Genomic DNA, 17,860 nt, shown 5'->3' on the forward strand with positions numbered 1-17,860 from the left:
TAAATTCAGTTAGCAATAGAAAGTGATTTCTATTTATATAGGGCTAATTACACAGTAAAACTTCAGAGATATCACTTTAGTTTCCTTTGATGGCCTGATTTTGATCCACTCAGGGCAATGGTAAAACTCCATTTGATTCACTTGGATGCTGACTTTGTGTCTAGACTGGCAGCAAAGCATGAAGAGAAACTCAGTAGTTTAAGTAGCTGAAGTTAACGTTTACATCTTAAACCTCTCATGTCTGTTTGAGCCAACTGTATTCCACAGAAAATTCCAGTTTACTGCCTCTGTGAAATTCTTCTGTAAAATATTTCCAGGAAGCCCAGACCCAACTTCCTACTATAACCAAGCTGAGTTTTCGGACACTGTACTATCTAAATAAAATATGCAAAGAGGTAGAAGGAGGAAGAAAAGGTGATTTGTATGCAAAGGTACTGAATCCCATTTCCTTGTGCTCTCATTGCTGTGCTGAGGCATCCCTCCTGGAGCAAAGGGACTCTTGCTGAAGTTCTACCTGTCCTTTGTGAGCACCTTCAACAATTCAGATTTCTTCCCCACCCTGTAGAAAAGTTGTAAGACTTACCCTGGGATTTTTTCTCATGCATTGCCACAGCAAATGGTGATTTTTTCTTCAGTCCTTCCAGGAATGTCACCACCAGTTCAGCAATGGCGACGCTGTTTACAGATGTCAGGACAAACTCCTCAGCACGAAGTGTGATGAGTGTGCAACTCTGTCCAAATGACTTCACTGCCCTATGTTTTAATGAACAATTGGTTACCAGAGCATCTGAAAAGCTTAGAGACCCATCTGCAAACACAGCCAAGGCACCTCTACACCTCCTTGCAGATAACTCCCTTACAGCGAGTATCGGGAGCTCTTAATTTGCCCTCCCATGAACTGGTAGGTGTGAAGGTCTGAAGTGGTTCAGCTTTACTCTGGACTCCATCATGTTTTGTACAAAAGTGCTTCATTACAGACAAACGAACATCCTTCTTTTGGAGTAACCAGGCAGCTAAGTGAATCTCTGACAGTCCTCACAGGGGGTTTTTTTCATGTATGTAAGACCCTCTTCTCTGAGTGACACAAGGATGTGTGCCCTGAGCTAGCCAGTGGTTATCCTCTTTCCCTTGTTATCCCATTCAGGTCCATGACACCTGAGAAGTAAATGAACTCCCAGCATGCACAGCAGACAGTGGCTTAACGATGTCAGTTATTTGGGCTGTTCTTGTCTTTATGCTTATCTGTGCTTCCTTACACCTTTTTGACTGAGGAGGATCACGTTCCATCAGCTGGAAGGATCTAACCATTTCAGTATTTCCTTTATAGGCTTCTCAGAAGCTTTCCCTTTCTGTTTCCCAGGCCTAGGCTAAGCCACCTTTCCAGGCACAGATCAAATCACCTAAGGAGATGGCAGAGAAAGTACATGCTTTCTGAGTATGGAAAAGATGCCTTCTGCAGATATTGTCTTTCTGGGGCCTTCACCTGTTGGTGTGGATGCCAGTTATCTCTGGGAAGGTCAGCTCAAGGAGCCGCTTTTCTGACTCATCCAAGAAGCAGATACCTTTCCAATTTATAGCAACGATGAAGTGGTTCTTAGGCAAGCTGGGCCCTGAAAATACAGAAAAAGATCCTTAGCAATGCTATACAAGTCTTCTTCTATTGATCTTATAGCTGTCCTCTACTTCCCAGGCTCCAGGTATTACCTGAAAACTTAGTGACTTCAAAGAATCGGGAAAAAAGCAAAGGCCAGTGAAAGCGAGCAAAATCTACAAGTTGCTCCTTCACAGTCTGAGAGGAGAGACGGTCCTGTGTGTATGGGGCCTGCAGGATAAAAACACACCCGAGGTTTTCTCAGTAAAATGGGGTTTGCATGATCTGCAGACAATAAAGAGCGAGCCTGATCCCAGAGATTCCCAACAACCCTCTGCTGTCACAGGTGCCAAGGCTACCTGGCGTAAGTAAATCAGGAACAGTCTCCAGAGGCCCAAGCCACATGCAGCTAAGATTGCCCACAGGCATGCAGATTCCAAATTTCCCCCCAGTCCACACTGACTTACCTGTTTAGAGTCTAACACACTTTGGGTGCCATGGAAATAATTCAGGTAATCCATTTCTAGATCAAAACCAATATTCCATCCCACATTCATCCTGACTTGGTTGCCTTAAAAGCTAATCTATTTAGAGATTTAAATGTACTTTTTCATTCTGCCCCCCTGCTGAGTCTTAAATGGAAGAGTGAGTGGAAAGGTTCTCTGCTGCCCCAGCCCTGACAAGCTATTTGGGATATACGAACTGAGCTGGGTTTTATTCTTCCCCCTACAGACTATTCGAAAGTGGAAATGGTAAAAGAAGCAGAAGCTGGTGCTCAAGAGTGGTTACCCAGCACTGCCAGACAAACCTCTTACCTTAGCATGTGCATAGGTTATAAGGCTCACCCACTTTTCCAGGGGCTTGGACTTCAGCTGTTTCACTGGGATACAGTCATGGAGCACCTTCTGCACAAGTTCATTGTGGATGGAGTCTCCAAATTGGATATAACAATATTTTGCACCTATTTCCACCAAATCCTCCTCCTGAAACAATTAATCCATTAAAAGAGGCCTAGAAAGATGTCAAAAAGGCTAGATAGCCTCATTCAACCTTGAAGCCAGTTTAGGAATGGGGTTTTCTCCATTTTTGTCTAGAAAACTCTTAAGAGTCATCCAGTATAAGGAGGGGTGAACTTCACACAATCATAGCATCAGAGAAATTATTAGCATAGATATTTTAAAATAAGACCCAGTTTGCCCCTTTGGACATGCCTCCTGCTGCCACATAAACTGAAAGTTGCAGGAAAAAATACTAATTAGAGCTGCCAGTGTGACATCTGGCCCAATCACCTGGACAGGAATTGTTCACCGAGAAGGGAAGGATTGCCCACATCCACTGCAAACTTAGTTCATCTTCATGCTTTTTTTAACGTGGGAAGTGTTAATATAGTTCTGACTCTTGGAGATGAATCGGGAGACCCACCTTCTCACAGCGGTACTCCCCAAACCGGACGCCGCGAATGACTTGGTGGTAAATGAGATCCGTGCTGACAGGATCCTCCTGGGAGTTGTGCCAGGGGGTGAAGATTTCCTTGCGGAAGTAGAGGCGCCAGGGCGCGTGGCGCTCGTGGGTGCCCCGCTCCCTCACCAGCTGCTCACACTGGGAGATGGCATCCAGGACGTGATCCCGGCCCCCGCCCAGCGACCACACCTGCCACGAAGGGACACTGCATTACTGGCATGCCTGCCCTGGGGCTGAGGGAAGGACCACAGGCACGAAGCTCCTGGTCTCCCCGACAGCAGGAAAACCTCTGAAAAGATAAGCAGGTGGGTGTGCAAGTTGTATGTGGTAAGTGGATGTGTTTTTATTAGTCAGTTATGTGACCTGGCAAAGGAAACCCTACAGTGCTGCAGCAGGAACTGCTAAGTGGTGAGCCAGCAGAAAGGCAGAATAGGATTATCAGGTCCTGAGATCCAGCTGGGATTCAGAACTGATTTGGTCTGAGTTCAGGACTGGGTTGAGGGTGCTCCAGAAGTCAGAGGGAGTCCTCAGTGAGTCTGGGTGGGCAGCAGCAACTCCACAGAAAGAGAAGGGAGCTTTCATTCTATTTTTCTACACTTTACCTTATCAAACACAGCGATGTAGAGTGAAAAACCAAAGGCATCCTTCAATTTGGTTTTGTCTGCTATGAACTGACAGATCTCTTTGGCAATGGAAGCAGAGTCTGCAGGGACAGTGATGCTTTGGCCGTTCATGAGGGTGACATTAAACATAATGGGTTTCTTCTGCTTTGTTGCCTGTAAGTCAGAATGAAATGAGAGAAAAAAATTATGGGCAAACCTCACTTTTCTCTGAAGAATGAAGAAGGCATTTAGATTTGAGCTCCACACACTGTACTACGCACTCAACAATCTAAAAGTGAATCTCCAAAACCCACACAGTTTCTTCAATGCACAGTGAGTCTGAAATATAAATTACATCCCTGGAGCAGCACTGGACTCAAGTTCTCTCCTCAGGAGAGGTCATTATCACACAGCAGTGTGGACTGATAGACTTTTCATGAGCCATTGTTGTCCTGATGACTTTTGGGAACAGCCTTGCACACATCAGTGGAGAGATGGCCTGAATCAAGTAGTTTGCCCAGGAAGATGTGTGTTAGGCAATAGGGTCACTGAGATTTAGGAAGGAATTGAACTGAGGCTTTTCCTTGAAGAGGGAGTGTGTGACTTACAATTACTAGGATGACATTTAAAGGAAGAGGAGGACAATATAGCCCCATTAAACTCCTCTCCATTTTAAAAGCATAAGCCCTGCTCAGTTTTTTCCAAAAGTGATGGTAAGAGCTTCCCTCAGGAGGTCGTTTCTGGCCTGTGGCTCCTGAGTGGATGGAAGTATCTCCCTTCAAATCATGTGTTGCAGCTTTTAACTTACATCCTCTACTGAATTTAGGCTAACTGAACAGCCAGAAGAGCTGTATCCAAGAAACTGCCCAGGCCAAGGCAGCTGGTTTGCAATCCCCTTGCGCGATTGATTTCCCTGACTGGATTTAGGAAGATCTGTTAGTACAGGTTAGTAAATGCAGAGCGGTATAAAATGTCACAGATGGATATAAGGAGGCAAAGAGGGAGTTGGTACCTGCAGCTCCAGCCAGCTGGGTGGCTCAGTCCGCGCCCCGTTGACGTAGGTGCGTCTGAGGCGCTCGGCACAATAAGGAGCGTAGCCCGCGGGCCCGTGGTGGATGAAATTCAGCAGGTACTGTGTGCACAGAGCACGAGAGGCAGTTAGGAAACACTGATCCTCTTAAAACGTCACAAGCCTTTTGTAGCTGACACACTAGATTAGAGCGATCCATTAGCTTTCAGTTCATCAGACAGCATTAAAGGTTAGAGCTGGAATTAGTGTTTTCAAAAAGGAGGTTTGAGACACTTGGTTTTCACTCATTCTTCAGAGCTTTCAGTCCCGAGGGGAAGACTTGTGTCAGTCTATTCACTTGTTTAACTATGTGAAAAATATTACACTTTATTCTATGATTAGCTTAGAGCAACTAACTCTTCAACTGAAGAGCCTGAAGTCTGTATGAACAGTGCTGGGAAGAGAGTTAATTGCGGGTTAGAACTGGCAATGACTGATACTTTCAGTTTTATCAAGTTCTCTGGCAATATCGGTAGCTGAAGTCCATGACTAAGATTGGACTTTGGAAGAGAAGAATTGGATAAACTGAGCTTTTGGAGACTGTGTGGCTCTTGGGTGACACAGACTGTTATTTGCATATCTGTATTTAGTGCAAGCATGGGCATTCACCTGGCTATTTTAATGATTCAGGATTCCTAGAGGTCATGTCTTTTATGAATTCTGCACAGTTCAGAGTCCTTGGATGAAGCCTGGAATCAAAATATGATGTGTTTGGTTTGTTACAAGTAGTGTCCATTTAGCAGCATTTATGATTATATTAATCATTTGAGCTAGGGTGTCAGTAAAGCAAGGCTGAATTTTCAGGCACATCCATAGATCCTGTTTGCCTTTGAAATCTAGGAGGAAGGCTGATATCAAGTTGGAGCCACAGGTTGGGTTTTTATCCTGTGGTGAAGTGGATTTATTATCCATTTAAACTTGGAAAGCCCAAATCTTCGTTCGCGAAGCCCAGCCATGATGATGATGATGAAACTTGGAAATGCATGATTTAAGAAAAGGTATCAAATCTCTACTGGATTTTTTAGGGCTTGGAAATGTAGGGTAAGAATTGGTAAAATATGAGGGGTGATTTTATACTGGCCTCCTGAGTATATTTAAACTAAACTGGAGACACCTTTTAAATGTTGGAAAGGTAGAATTGGAGAGGTTAAAATTTGCCAGATTCTTTGCAGATTAGAGATCTAAAATGAGAGCTGTGATGAAAAACAGAATCCAACCTGTATGACATGGATTGAAAAAAAATTAAACGTGAATGCAGCAATAATTTATTTAAATTCTCAGATAAGGATATGAGATGAGAGAGTATCTGCTGAAACCACAGCACCAGCTGCTGTGGCAGCCAAACATTTTGTGTGGTTGTCAGCATCAAAACATCAAAATACACAAGACCCCAGCTGAGCTCAGGCACGTGAGGTGCTGTTGGAAAGGTTAGCAGTGTACCTTCACAAAGGTGTCTGAGGGAGGGAAGCAGCCAAGGCAAAGGGACAGAAGGATCCAGCCGCGAGCGTAGCTGCTCCTGTTGCTGTTTTCAGTGAGTTGTTTGCAAATCTGGCAATAAATCTCATCTCTGTAATGAAATATGTGAGAGCAACAGATAATGATTCACTGTCTTTCAGCTGTCTTTGGCTATGTTTCCACTGCAAGCATGGTGCAGTTGCAGCATGATGAAGTCATGCTAGATTTAACTGAGCTAGATTTAACTGCCTTAGCTGGGATACCACCCGTGATGCACCACAGGAAAGAACTTGGTCATGGAAAAGGCTCAAGGTTTGCTCAGGGCCCTTTGCCACCCTTTCTTCTCAAGCAGTTTAAGTGCAATAATTCCCATGCTGGGGTACCTCCTGTGACAAGCAGGGGTACTGTGCAGGGATAACAACTGCTAGGTCATCCAGCTGGGAAATGGCATTGCTGTCCCACCATGCTCCAAGCTCTCTAGAGCATGTGGCTTGTACCTTGGCTTTTGTCTGTCTGCTCCTAAGTGGATCTGGGGATAAGGATGGTGGGACACCCTCCTTAATTTTATTTTTTTTTTTTTGTATATATATTTATATACAAACTTGGGGTGAATCCTTGGACAGGCACTTCAGAGTGAGCTTCTGAAAATGAAAATTGCCTGCAGCAAGGAAGTATGGGAAACAGATTCAAAAATCTGTATACAGACAAAACTTCTCTTAAAAAATCATCTTAATTTTTCTTGACTCTTGCAACACACATCTGGCAAATCTAATGTGGGAGGACATAAGTCGGATAAGGTTTTGGTTCCCTGATAGAACATATGATTAAACACAGGGCAAGGAGATAGGTACTTAGCCTGTGGCTGTTATGAAACATGGACTGAAGGCAATTTTTCCAGCTGGGAATCTGCTTCAGGGAGTGTCTTGACTGAAACAAAGCCACGGTGTAGAGAGGAAAGCAGCCCATGACTGAGGTCAAGGCAGGGCCTGTGCCTGTGGGCTTGGTTACAGAAAAATGTTACGTAAGCTAAAACAGAGGAGAAGATTCATGGGGTCAGGCCAGGACCAACCAGCTTGTCCTCACACCATGCTTGGCCTAAAGTCCAGCCTCACACTGCTTGTGGACAGGATTTCTTCTTAGTGGCTGATACACTCAGCAATCCAGACCTTCAGCTGTCTCTGATTTGGGGACATTGCTTGAGGACTCAGCAATAGGCTATTGGGAAACCTCTCATCCATTAACTCCATATTTCTTACTCTTCTGAGTGACTCTTCTCCCTCATCCTAGGGCTATGTTCCACCAGATGTTATTGGGTTACAGCCCTGAGCTCTGCCCCGTTCCATACCCGCGGGATATTCAGAAAGCCGCACATGAAGGCAGCTGGCCTAAACTGCAACATGAAAATACTGGGAAAAACAATAAAGGAGTCATTCTCCAGGACTGTGGAAAGGGAATGCTGGATTTCCTTCATGTAATGGGCATCTAGTCCTAGGAAGGAGGTACAAACTTCCTACCTGATGGCAGGACGCAGAATTGCATTGCCAATAATGAAGTGCACTTTTTCTAGGTTGGACATTGGTCTCTCAGAGATCGAGGTGTCCTCTTGGAAAGCCTCTTCTCCACTTTGCAGCTGGTCTGTCACCTGAAGGAAAGCAAGTAGAACCCCAGAGTGTTCTAGAAACCCCCCCTCTTAGCAGGCAACTCTCTCAGAAATGAGAGACACTCCTTTTCTATCTTTCTGGGTAAACCGCTGTCTGCTCAGTGCAGGAGCAGTTAGAGCCAGGCCACATTCCCCCCTTCTGTCTCCAGGTAACTCCTTAAATGCACTGTTACAGCACTATCACTGGCTTGGAGAACTTTCTTGTACTGTCCTGTACAGCCCTAAGCACATGGTAGTTCTCAGTCTGTTCAGGGCTTTGGGCAAACTGTTGTGTAATGCCAAGAGTTCTCAATAATAAATTGTTCCCTGTGTTCTCTGCCAGAGTATGGATGGCAGCATTGCCCATGGGGATCACTTCCAAAGAATACTGCACCAAGTATCCCACACAGGGCTGCACTGGCTTCTCAGGGGAACAAGTTCCCAGCTGGGAGGTTGCTGTCACATAACATCTGTCAGAAGGTGAAGATAGGGTTCCAGGCAAGAAGAAAAGGAAGCAATTTATTTCCACCACTTACCTTCCCTGTCAGCTTGGATGACCGTTTCAGCTTCAGGGATGAGATCCCCTTCAAAATTTTGTTATCCCTTCTGCCTTCTCTCTGCAACAGACATTACCACTACAGGAAATTAGTTCAATGCACAGCAAGAGTGATTCATTAAGGACAGAAAGATGCTCAAGTGAAGATGTTTTTGTTTTGTCCTCTCTTGTCAGAAGGAGCTGCACTGTCCTGCCAGGACTAACTGGAGCCCTTTTGTACTTCTAGCATTTCAAGTACAGTAGCATGAAAGGGTTCCTTTGCTTTTCTCACTCTTGGTAGAACAGCACAGAAACCAAGGAAAGCAAATGAAAACAAAAACATAGCCTGCTTCTCTCACCATATTCGGGCTGTCATTCTTCAACTGGACCTGGTTTTTTCTGCCAAGTGTGTCATATATCTGTGTCATCACGGAGCTGCTCTTGGTGGTGGAATTCTTGGCAAACATTGCTGGCTCTGGCAGGTCCCCCATGAACCTCAGGATGATCACCCACACAACTAGAGAAGCCTGTAGTAGCAGAAAGCAAAATCAGACACCTCCAAGAGAACCAATGCCTCATGCCATTTCTGCCTGTTTAGATAAGAGCATTTCCTTCCTTTACCCAGTCCAAGTTGTTAAATTTCCCATCTCCTCCTGCTACTTACACGAGGAGTTTAGTTTCTTGTCAAACAACATGAGAGCAACACTCACAACACTTTAATGCTAAAGGAAGAGGGTACAGCTCTGGTGAGAATATCAGATTTGCTCTGTGGTTGCTGAGCCCTCACCATTCCCTTTACTGGCACCTTGCAGGTATGCTGTGGCTGGAGTGAGGTGGAGAAACCTTGGCTGAACTGCACCCTGCATTTACCCACCTGGGCAGTGGAGTGGACTCTTCCAGGAGCCCTCATGCCCAGAACTAGAAAGCCAAGTAATAGCGAAGTTCTTGACACGTGGGATCCTCAGTTCTGCAAGGCTGCTTAGCATCAAGGAAAACACCCTCCCTAATCCCCCTCTGGTTCAACAGAATATTGGATGCCTGGCCCTCCCCCTTCTGTCCTAACTCACAGACCAGCGACCCTAACAAGGGCAGAGAAATGGGTGAGCTCTGGTGCTTCTTCTCTCTGGTCCATTTTTGCCCCCAAAAGGTAACTTCTGGAGAAGTCAAAACAAACCTCTGAGTTCCCTCTTTGGGTAGACTGAAGGTAACTAGAGATCCTGTGTTGGGCAGGTGTTTGTGGGAAGTGCCTGCCTGCAAAGTGCCAAAAAATGCTGATGAGAACTGTTATTTTTCATACAGGTGCTTAAGACCATCTGCTTGGCTCTAGAGTCTCTGGCTCCCAAGGCTGTGCCAGTGGCAGGGGACCCAAGGATGAGGGGAGCTGTAAAACTAGGGCTGTGGACAGAGCAGGTTCAACAAGAAGAAGGAGCAAGATACCAGGACATTGTCCCTGTCATCATGGTAGAGCAGTGGGTGCCGTAGCTGTCTCCGGATATGTGTATGTGTAGAAGACCCCTGGAAATAAGTAGCTGCAAACTTGGGGAAGGTGTACTCTTCCAAGCCATCTGCTTCCTCTTCGAGCTCCACGCTCATGGGAACCATGTCCAGGTCCACCTCCTCCAGCTTGTTAGGCTTTGTTTCCAAGTCCTGTGCAGAACATGAGGAAGAAGCATATTTTCTTTCCCTGAACTCTGATATTCTTATGCTTGGTTTTGGGGGTTTTTTTCTTGGTCATAGGTCCTCCTTTCCAGCTAACCTCAAAGCCATTTACAGCTGCTACCAACAGATCATTTGGACTCAGAGCTTGTCTTTCTGAGATACATCCACTTCATATGGCCTTCCTGTCTTGGTCCTCAGCAACAATATTGCTGATGGAAAATCCAGGTGTTACCTCACTGTTCATATCCTGCACTAAGACCACTCTATTTTGCCCACCTCTCCCTATGCAATTCCATCATCTACAGCTGTCAGGACTAGTATATACCAAGTTTTGCTTTTAAGAACATGGGATAACTTGGGTTATGAACTTCCACCTTTCAGGCAGAAAATCACCAACCTGAACCATGTGAACCATCAAATCTAGTCGGTAACTATTTTTCCTTTTTTCTCTCTCTTTCTCTTCTCCTGCTGCCTCCACTTTCCCCTCTCTACGTCTCTCTTTCATCCCTTTTTCTTTACTCTTTTAATCTGTTTTCTTCTCCTTTTCCTTCTCTTGTGGGTAACTTAAAACCAATGAATTGTGTTTTACCACAGCTAGTATATTGATTCTGTGGAATGGGTTTTTGTACTGAGTGTTGTAGTGAAATGCTTTTTCTTGGTTGTATTTTACTCCTTTTGCCAAAATATCTTCTCATTAAATTAAAAGTATTTATCTTAGAGAAGAGTGTATGACTTTTTCTCTGGATGTTAATTAGAGGATATAATGAACCAAAAGGCTTTTAAAAAGTCTTAAATAAAATGTAACCACTCTGGGCAACTTCTGGCTTAAACTCCAGAGTGTAATAGGCTGTGCCAAAGAAACAAATCTGCAGTTAGAAGCTATATAGTTCTCAAAATGCATGTGACCAAAACGGTTGGGAACTGACCTCTGAAAGCAGATGTCACAGCGACTGTCTGGATGACTAATTTGGGTGATTCTTTCACTGTACAGAAGTTCATTAAACAGAACTGACCACTGATGGAATTCCAGCAGTCAGTGGACTTACACAAGGGATAAGCATGACTCATTACCAGTCTGCAGCTCTGTACCTCAAAACCCAGAGGAGCCTGTCCTTCTTGGCCTCCAATCATAGAAGGTAAAAACCCAAAAATTTTGTCCACCATTTCTTGGTCACTGATAACATCATGATTTGTTGGTGTGTTACTCCTTTGTCTTGCTTCGGCCTCCTCTCTCTCCTGAGTTGCCAGGCATAGAAATAAACATAGAAATAGGTTAGGCATGACTTGAACATCATTCTGTTAGAATGAAGGAGTGTGAAGATGAAACACTATTACAAAGGTGTGTGACAGTGAGGTCCAGCCCTACCAGTGCAGTAGTGGAATGGGAAATCAAATGTTGCTTGTGTCAAGCAGTCACAAAGATCTGGCACATCAGCAGCAGGGCCTTGCTCTTACAGCTGTCCTTATGGACTGTTGGCCTATTGATAATGATGTGCAATTATTCAAGAACGTTATCAACAAGAGATAATACAGGGAAAACACAGAATTTCTAACAGCAGAAAACCCCACAACATTTAAAATTTAAAAAGGTTTTGTGTCAGGGGGTTGTAATAGCATTGGGCATATTTGGCTAACGTGCCAGCTCATGCTGCAATCAGAAATGTGTATGTGTTTGGCTTGTCCCATTTTCAAAGCGTTATTACAAATAGGTTTGCAACTACGTTTTCTCTTTCTTAAAATATAGCAGTGCTCAGATGTTTGAACAAGTCTGCAGGTCTGGTCTAGGCAAGGGCAAGCTGTCTTGTTAGCCAAGGAACATAGCACTCAGTGTTCTTCCACCAACATACCTACCTGTTGTAATCTCATAGCTTCTTCCGTTGCTTTCACTGGTCCAAGGACTTGGATGAGACCTTCCTCTTCCTCCAAGTGGATATTCCTGGCTTCCAGCTTGTTCTGTGGACAACATTCTGTGACCATTTGTACAACTGCTGAGCCAGGTCCCTTCAGCCATTAACGAGCTGTCCACACCAGCACTTTTTCCCAACAGGGACTCAGTTCTAGATCGGGCATTTTAGGGAAGAGGCAGAAATCTGCAAATTGGCTTTGTCCTGGTTATACAGCATTAGTACATAAAGGAAGTCATGGAGAGGCCTCCAACATGCTCTGGACTATCAGGGGCTGGTAGCACATAACAAGACACACTGCGTTAGGATTCCCTTCATGGATCCCTGAGTGCCATTAGCAGGCCTTTCTGTAGAAATGGATCTCCCCTCGCAGGAGAGATACATACACATATCTTTTCTCCTGCCTTCTGTCAAAACCGCTTCAGCTGTGTCAGTGAAGTTTTGACCCATGATAAATGATCACATAAAGCAAATGTAAACAAGATCAGCCTGCCTAACACTCTGCTTTTGGGCTTGACAAGAGCTCAAAATAAAATATCCCCAAATGAATATCCGCACCTAGCGCTACGCTACGACAACGCTTGTTGTTCGTGAGATTGGAATTTCATAGAAACAACGCGTTCCCAAGTTACCTGTGAGCGTACCTCCCCCTTCCTCCTCTGGTAGGTCTGGCGAGCCAACATGCCCCTCGCGTACGCCTGTATGACACACACGGCTTTCTTCTGCTCTGCCACCTTCTGGCGCACCAGGTAACCCCGGCACCGGGCTTGGAGCCTGATGATGCGGGCCCGGGTGGCCCCGTAGTGCTGGGCCAGCTGCCGGCTGCGGTACAGGGCCTGCAGGCGCCCGAAACCCAGCATCGCCTGAGGGACGGGAGAGACAGGGAGTCACTTCAAAACCAGAGAGACTGCCAGTGAGCTGGGATGGGTAGAAGACAACAAAATTCAGTAACTGCATAAAGACACTGGAAGCAGCTAATGTAATAGTACCTTTTATGCTTTAAAAGGTACTTTACTGGTTTTCCTGCCAGTAAAACGACTTTAAAACTAGATATACAGAGTTATCTGGGGGATCTGTTCAAGGAATGGCTCCAGAGAGTGACAGTGATAGCCTGGGATTATGACAAGGGAAGGAACAGAGCAGACATGAAGCCAAGTGAATGGAAGCAAGCAAAGTCACACCCTTGGAGCCATGGCTGTGGCAATTGCAAGAGAAGCAGTGGAGGAGGGTTCCTATTTCACCAGAAAGCAGAATTCAGCAAGCCCTGAGATGTCCCAGAGTCCTCCTTGGACTTTACAGCCTTCCTTACACCCTGCCATCTCACCTCTCCTCCCTTCATTTGTGAATATCTTCATTCCTAATACTCTACTCAGCCTGGCAGGGCATAGTAGATAAACAAACACACACACACACACACACATATATGTGTACACCTTCATCTTACCATTCTGAAGTCCTTCCGGCAGCAGTAGCCTCTCCAGGCTGACTGAATAGCTACAGCAGACTTCCTCTGTTTCAGGAACTGCTTCCTAAACAGACAGACATGTGAGGTGACAAACAATAGGTTATCTCTGTTGCTTCTTATGACAATAGTAAAGAAGAGGGTGGCATTTCTTCCCTTTTTTCCTGGGATGTCTCCAGTCTGATCTCAGCCTTGTTTCCTGCAAAAATACTCACAGCAACTGCAGACCAAATTCATTGCTATGGTCAGAGAGCTCTGTAAGAACTGAAAACCTCTTACATCAAGGTTGGATAAGTTAACTCCCCCACCTAATAACCATTTGCTCCCCAGTGTCCTGCTGCCAGGACAAGTAGCCCATCTGAGCAAGATGAACTTCCCATGGTACAAACTGTCACACCAAGGCTGGCACATAGCTCTGATGGTTTAAAAATAAAAGCAAGTTGAGGCTTTTAGGGAGAGGTGATACTCTGTTAGATAGCAGGCAGAGTCTGAAAAAAAAAGGGGAAGTTTTGGGGCATTTGTGTCATGTTTTTTGGTTCTTGCTCTCTACTGTCAAGAATATTACTAAACTAAACCAGGATTCAGTCCTATATCATGGTTCTGGTTGGGGGGATACAAGGTAATAAGAAGAAATCGTGACACAGAGCATTCAATGAGGACAAATATTTACTTGACAGTGACTAAATTGCCCTTCTGAAGATATTTCAAACTAAAACCAGACAAAATGCAAGAATTATGCATCTGGCAAAGAGAAGGACTAGGTAATTTCTATCTGATTCTTTTCTAGGTTTTGTTATCAAAGAAGCATACTAAATAAGAGAATTCTTGTAGCTCTGAGAAGGACACAGATTGCATGGGGATTTCCTGCTTTTGAGATGTCTACTGTTTACCAGAAATATTAAGAACAAATCCTCCTTCCAACCCTTCCTCTTCATACAAGCTGTGTGTGCCACAGCCCTGCGTTTTGAAAAGCATCGTGAAAATAAAAAAAACTGAGCCAAACCAAATCCTTGTGCAAAATCTGCATAGATACACTGTGCACTCTTACATGATGAGCATGGAATTTAGGGCTGGTGGAAGGTGTAGATTGGTGTGTTTCATACTTAGAAATGCTGCACAGAGTGTGTTAAGATGCATCACAAAGATAACTGCTTCAAACCAAAGTGACTTCCTTCTTACAAGATCACTGACCTGTCCTTCAATCCTCTCATCACCTTCTGGATAAGAAGAACCTTATCTGTGAGTATATTTTGGCGTTGCAGCTCCAATACAGTGTCATGATGATCCTGTTAAAACAAAGTGTGGATATGCCAGGTGAGCAGACACACCTACGACCTCTGAAAACTGGGCACATGGTCTGAAAGAGGCCCAAAATCAGCATGATGGAGCATAATGTGATTAAAATGCATTCATGGGACTTCAGTAGGACGAGTACACACCACCTGAACACACCTGGTCTGTCTATAGCCATAAACAAGCAGTCAGACTGTTTTACCTGGGGGAATGCTACAGGCAAGGTGGTTTCCTGCAACAGTGTACTGGTATCCCATTCTTTTTTATGCTCCAGTACATTGCACTGTACTGTTTCAGCTGCAAAGATGGCACACAGGAACAGGATCAGCCTCTCCTACACCTAACTGTCTCTACTGAATTATTTGGCCTTCAGGAACAAAGATACAGCTTCAGATTCAAGAGAGTTTATAAGACAACCGAGTCCTCCAAGGTCACCACTCTTGCACAAGCAGGTCAAACTGTACTGTGAAGCATCCAGTCTTTCAGGAGAAGAGACAATAAACTGTCCTTTTTACTTACTTTAAGGAAAATCTTGGTCCTTCCAACTTGCCAGCTTTCATCCTTGCCCAGCACTGCCTCGGAGATGCTGATGCAGCTCTGTCGAGCATCATTCTTCAGCTGATGTGCAAAAGCATGATGATGTTAGGGCTTGGTTGTGAAACACAGCAGCTGTGCTATAGGTAAGGATCTACTGCCCTGCATTTCAAAGGGCGAAGAACAGAAAGAGGTGAGGTCTTACTGACCTCTGGGCTGACAGTATAATGAATGAAAGTGGTTCAACTCAAATGGTCAGGAAAAGGAGGAACACGACTGCATGGCCAAGCATTCCAGAGTTCAAGTGTGAGGAGGATGTCAGAGACCTGAGAAGTATGTGATTACAGAAAAGAAACATCTGAAGGCACATCCTGCCTGGGATGTCTGTATGGAGCAGGCCAATGACAGCTGGATCTAAAAACAGCTGTGCATTTTCAGCTAAGGGCCAAGTGAGTAAGTATTTAGCTGTAATTACTGTGGTGACAGTCCCCATGATGGCAGCTCCTGCGATGACAGCTCTCTCAACTGTGCCAGCAGTAATTCAAGAACTTTCTACCGCGGAAAAGACTAAAGCCTCATAAGGAAAAGTTAAATTAGCCTTAAACCAGGTTTTTGCTTACACACCTGTTGTCGAAGAGACCATGGCAAGAGAACCCTGTATCTCTCAAAGAACTCCTCAAAGGTGTAGCGGATTGGGTACCCAGCTTTCCTGATCTGAATGGTCTCCATCATCCCCGAATATCGCAGCTGTTTGATACACAGCTCCCGGTCGAACAACTGAAGGGGAAAGCACACCAGGAGGAGACTTAGCACTGAAAGAAGGTACACATCCAGCATCCCTCAGAACATATCTATTAACCTTCAACCTCAGAGGGCCTGCGAAATGGCTGACTATGCTTTTTTTAATTGCACTGAATGAATTCATTACGGGCATAAACAAGTTACCCCAGAGGGTCCTCAATTCTGTGTACGTGAGCAGAAGATACAGCCCGTTAACTTCACTCTGGCTTTAGTAACCATTTTCAATTCCAGAACCACAATTCCAGATGAACAGTGAATTGTTCATATCATTTGCAGGTGTGAACAACTGCGGTAGCAACTTAGGCCCTTTGGGCATACCATGCAAAGCATAGCAGGTGTGCTGCCTGTTTCACTAAGCCACATGCAGTACTTCAAAAATATTCACTTGACCAACACCATACCAAGTCTAAGTGTAAAACTGGATCAAGATCTCCTGAGTTCCAGACAAGTGTCTTAATGACAAACTGATTCCTCTTCTCCTGTAGTGTCAGACTAAGCCACATCACCCCTCTCACAAACTCCAACAGCTCTCCTATTCTCTCTCAGGCTATTTCATAGTATGAGCATTGTGGGATCCTAATGGGTTTTTTTGTCCCCTTGCTGAGGGGCTACAAACTCTCTTTCGCTTTACAGAAAATATAACTATATAACTCTGCTCAGGAATACATGTATGTGCTTTTTTGCCATCCATTACTGTAGGATGTATTTTTTGAGATGATTTTGTACATTAACAATGTTATATCCTCCTACTGTCTTAATTGCAGGAATAGCCTGTACTCCAACTCTTCCTGGCTGCAGCCAAGTACAGCTAGAAAGTGCTACACAGCAACTGACAGCTTTTTCTGATTAAAAACTTCACTGAAGACAAGAGCTCATATTGTTAGAACATTACCAGTGGTTTCTTGTAGTCATTAGGCTTGATGCAGCGGATGAAGTATGGCTGGCACTGCTCCAGGATTTTCATTAGTTTTTCCAGGGATTGCTTGAACTGTCCTCCCAGAGTAGAGAGCCGCTTGGTGGTATCCAAGCCCTGGGGAGAGTAAGCACATGCTGACTGCTACATCATTCACTGTCAGAGGCCAGTTAATAAAACTTTGTATTTTTGTACAGCGCAGCAGTATCACGCAACTCTCAGAAAAAAATTATTTACCTACGCGGGAATTAAATTGGTCGTTTTCATCTTATTAATTTTGGCTTATTCTTGCAAAGAAACCCCATTAAGTGCTGTCACCTACTTGGGCACTAAGTTCTAGCAATGATGGTGGCTGTGGTAGAAGAAATTCCACCTACAGGAGCCCACATACGCCTGTCCCTTCCAGCCAAGGCTGTGTTTAGTGTAGGGCCTGGGTGCCAAGTGTGATTCCTGGGTGTGTGCCTGAAAGCTTCCTGAGAAACAGCCCCTCCCAAAGCAGTACTAACCTCTAGGCCAGACATTTTGTGCCATCATAGATAAGAATGCTAAAGATCCAGAACAGCCTATTTCTTAAGGGTTAGGATGACTGATCACCTTGCTCATTAATACTACAGTGAGCAGGGAGTAGGCAAACTTTTACTGGAGTAAGGTGAGAGCCACTCCAGACTTCCCCAGCTTCTCTGACAGCACAGCTCCATCTATGCCTTTTTCACACAAATCATCACATTAGGCTCAAGCTTCTATCTCAGTATGGGCACATTAAATTGCAGTGACACCAGTACAAATTCCAAGTAACAGAAGGGCTCCAGTGGCCTTTTACATACAGGCATGGAGCTAATTATTGCAGCACAACACAGCTGGTTTGCTCATTTGGGGAGGGGTTAGTGGGTTGTGTTTTTTTTTTTATTTTTTTCCAAGTAAATAATTTAAAGTTCAGTGGCT

The 17,860-nt window shown here is 44.6% G+C and overlaps 1 protein-coding gene and 1 long non-coding RNA gene across 2 annotated transcripts in view; one reads left to right on the top strand and one right to left on the bottom strand.

The window, feature by feature from the left end:
• MYO7B (myosin VIIB) overlaps positions 1 to 17,860 on the bottom strand; it is a 51,508-nt gene that overhangs the window by 15,412 nt on the left and 18,236 nt on the right. The window contains exons 17-36 of the mRNA XM_039391177.1: positions 16,898 to 17,035; positions 15,829 to 15,981; positions 15,190 to 15,288; positions 14,569 to 14,663; positions 13,360 to 13,444; positions 12,560 to 12,778; positions 11,863 to 11,964; positions 11,101 to 11,247; positions 9,790 to 9,999; positions 8,712 to 8,879; positions 8,354 to 8,434; positions 7,693 to 7,820; positions 6,164 to 6,290; positions 4,667 to 4,786; positions 3,655 to 3,828; positions 3,014 to 3,241; positions 2,407 to 2,574; positions 1,705 to 1,822; positions 1,484 to 1,610; positions 584 to 753 (exon numbers count right to left, since the gene is read on the bottom strand). Coding sequence (XP_039247111.1) covers positions 584 to 753; positions 1,484 to 1,610; positions 1,705 to 1,822; positions 2,407 to 2,574; positions 3,014 to 3,241; positions 3,655 to 3,828; positions 4,667 to 4,786; positions 6,164 to 6,290; positions 7,693 to 7,820; positions 8,354 to 8,434; positions 8,712 to 8,879; positions 9,790 to 9,999; positions 11,101 to 11,247; positions 11,863 to 11,964; positions 12,560 to 12,778; positions 13,360 to 13,444; positions 14,569 to 14,663; positions 15,190 to 15,288; positions 15,829 to 15,981; positions 16,898 to 17,035 — 2,857 coding nt within the window. The remainder of the gene's footprint in view (positions 1 to 583; positions 754 to 1,483; positions 1,611 to 1,704; positions 1,823 to 2,406; positions 2,575 to 3,013; positions 3,242 to 3,654; positions 3,829 to 4,666; positions 4,787 to 6,163; positions 6,291 to 7,692; positions 7,821 to 8,353; positions 8,435 to 8,711; positions 8,880 to 9,789; positions 10,000 to 11,100; positions 11,248 to 11,862; positions 11,965 to 12,559; positions 12,779 to 13,359; positions 13,445 to 14,568; positions 14,664 to 15,189; positions 15,289 to 15,828; positions 15,982 to 16,897; positions 17,036 to 17,860) is intronic.
• Positions 1 to 17,860, top strand: part of LOC113989948 — a 31,681-nt gene that overhangs the window by 8,931 nt on the left and 4,890 nt on the right. The window contains exons 2-4 of the long non-coding RNA XR_005567201.1: positions 636 to 3,987; positions 11,003 to 11,147; positions 14,165 to 16,026. This is a non-coding gene — a long non-coding RNA (uncharacterized LOC113989948). The remainder of the gene's footprint in view (positions 1 to 635; positions 3,988 to 11,002; positions 11,148 to 14,164; positions 16,027 to 17,860) is intronic.

This window comes from Pipra filicauda, unplaced genomic scaffold (genome assembly GCF_003945595.2).
Source record: "Pipra filicauda isolate LSUMZ 115617 unplaced genomic scaffold, ASM394559v2 scaffold90_size2875636_pilon, whole genome shotgun sequence".
Taxonomy (NCBI): Eukaryota; Metazoa; Chordata; class Aves; order Passeriformes; family Pipridae; genus Pipra; species Pipra filicauda.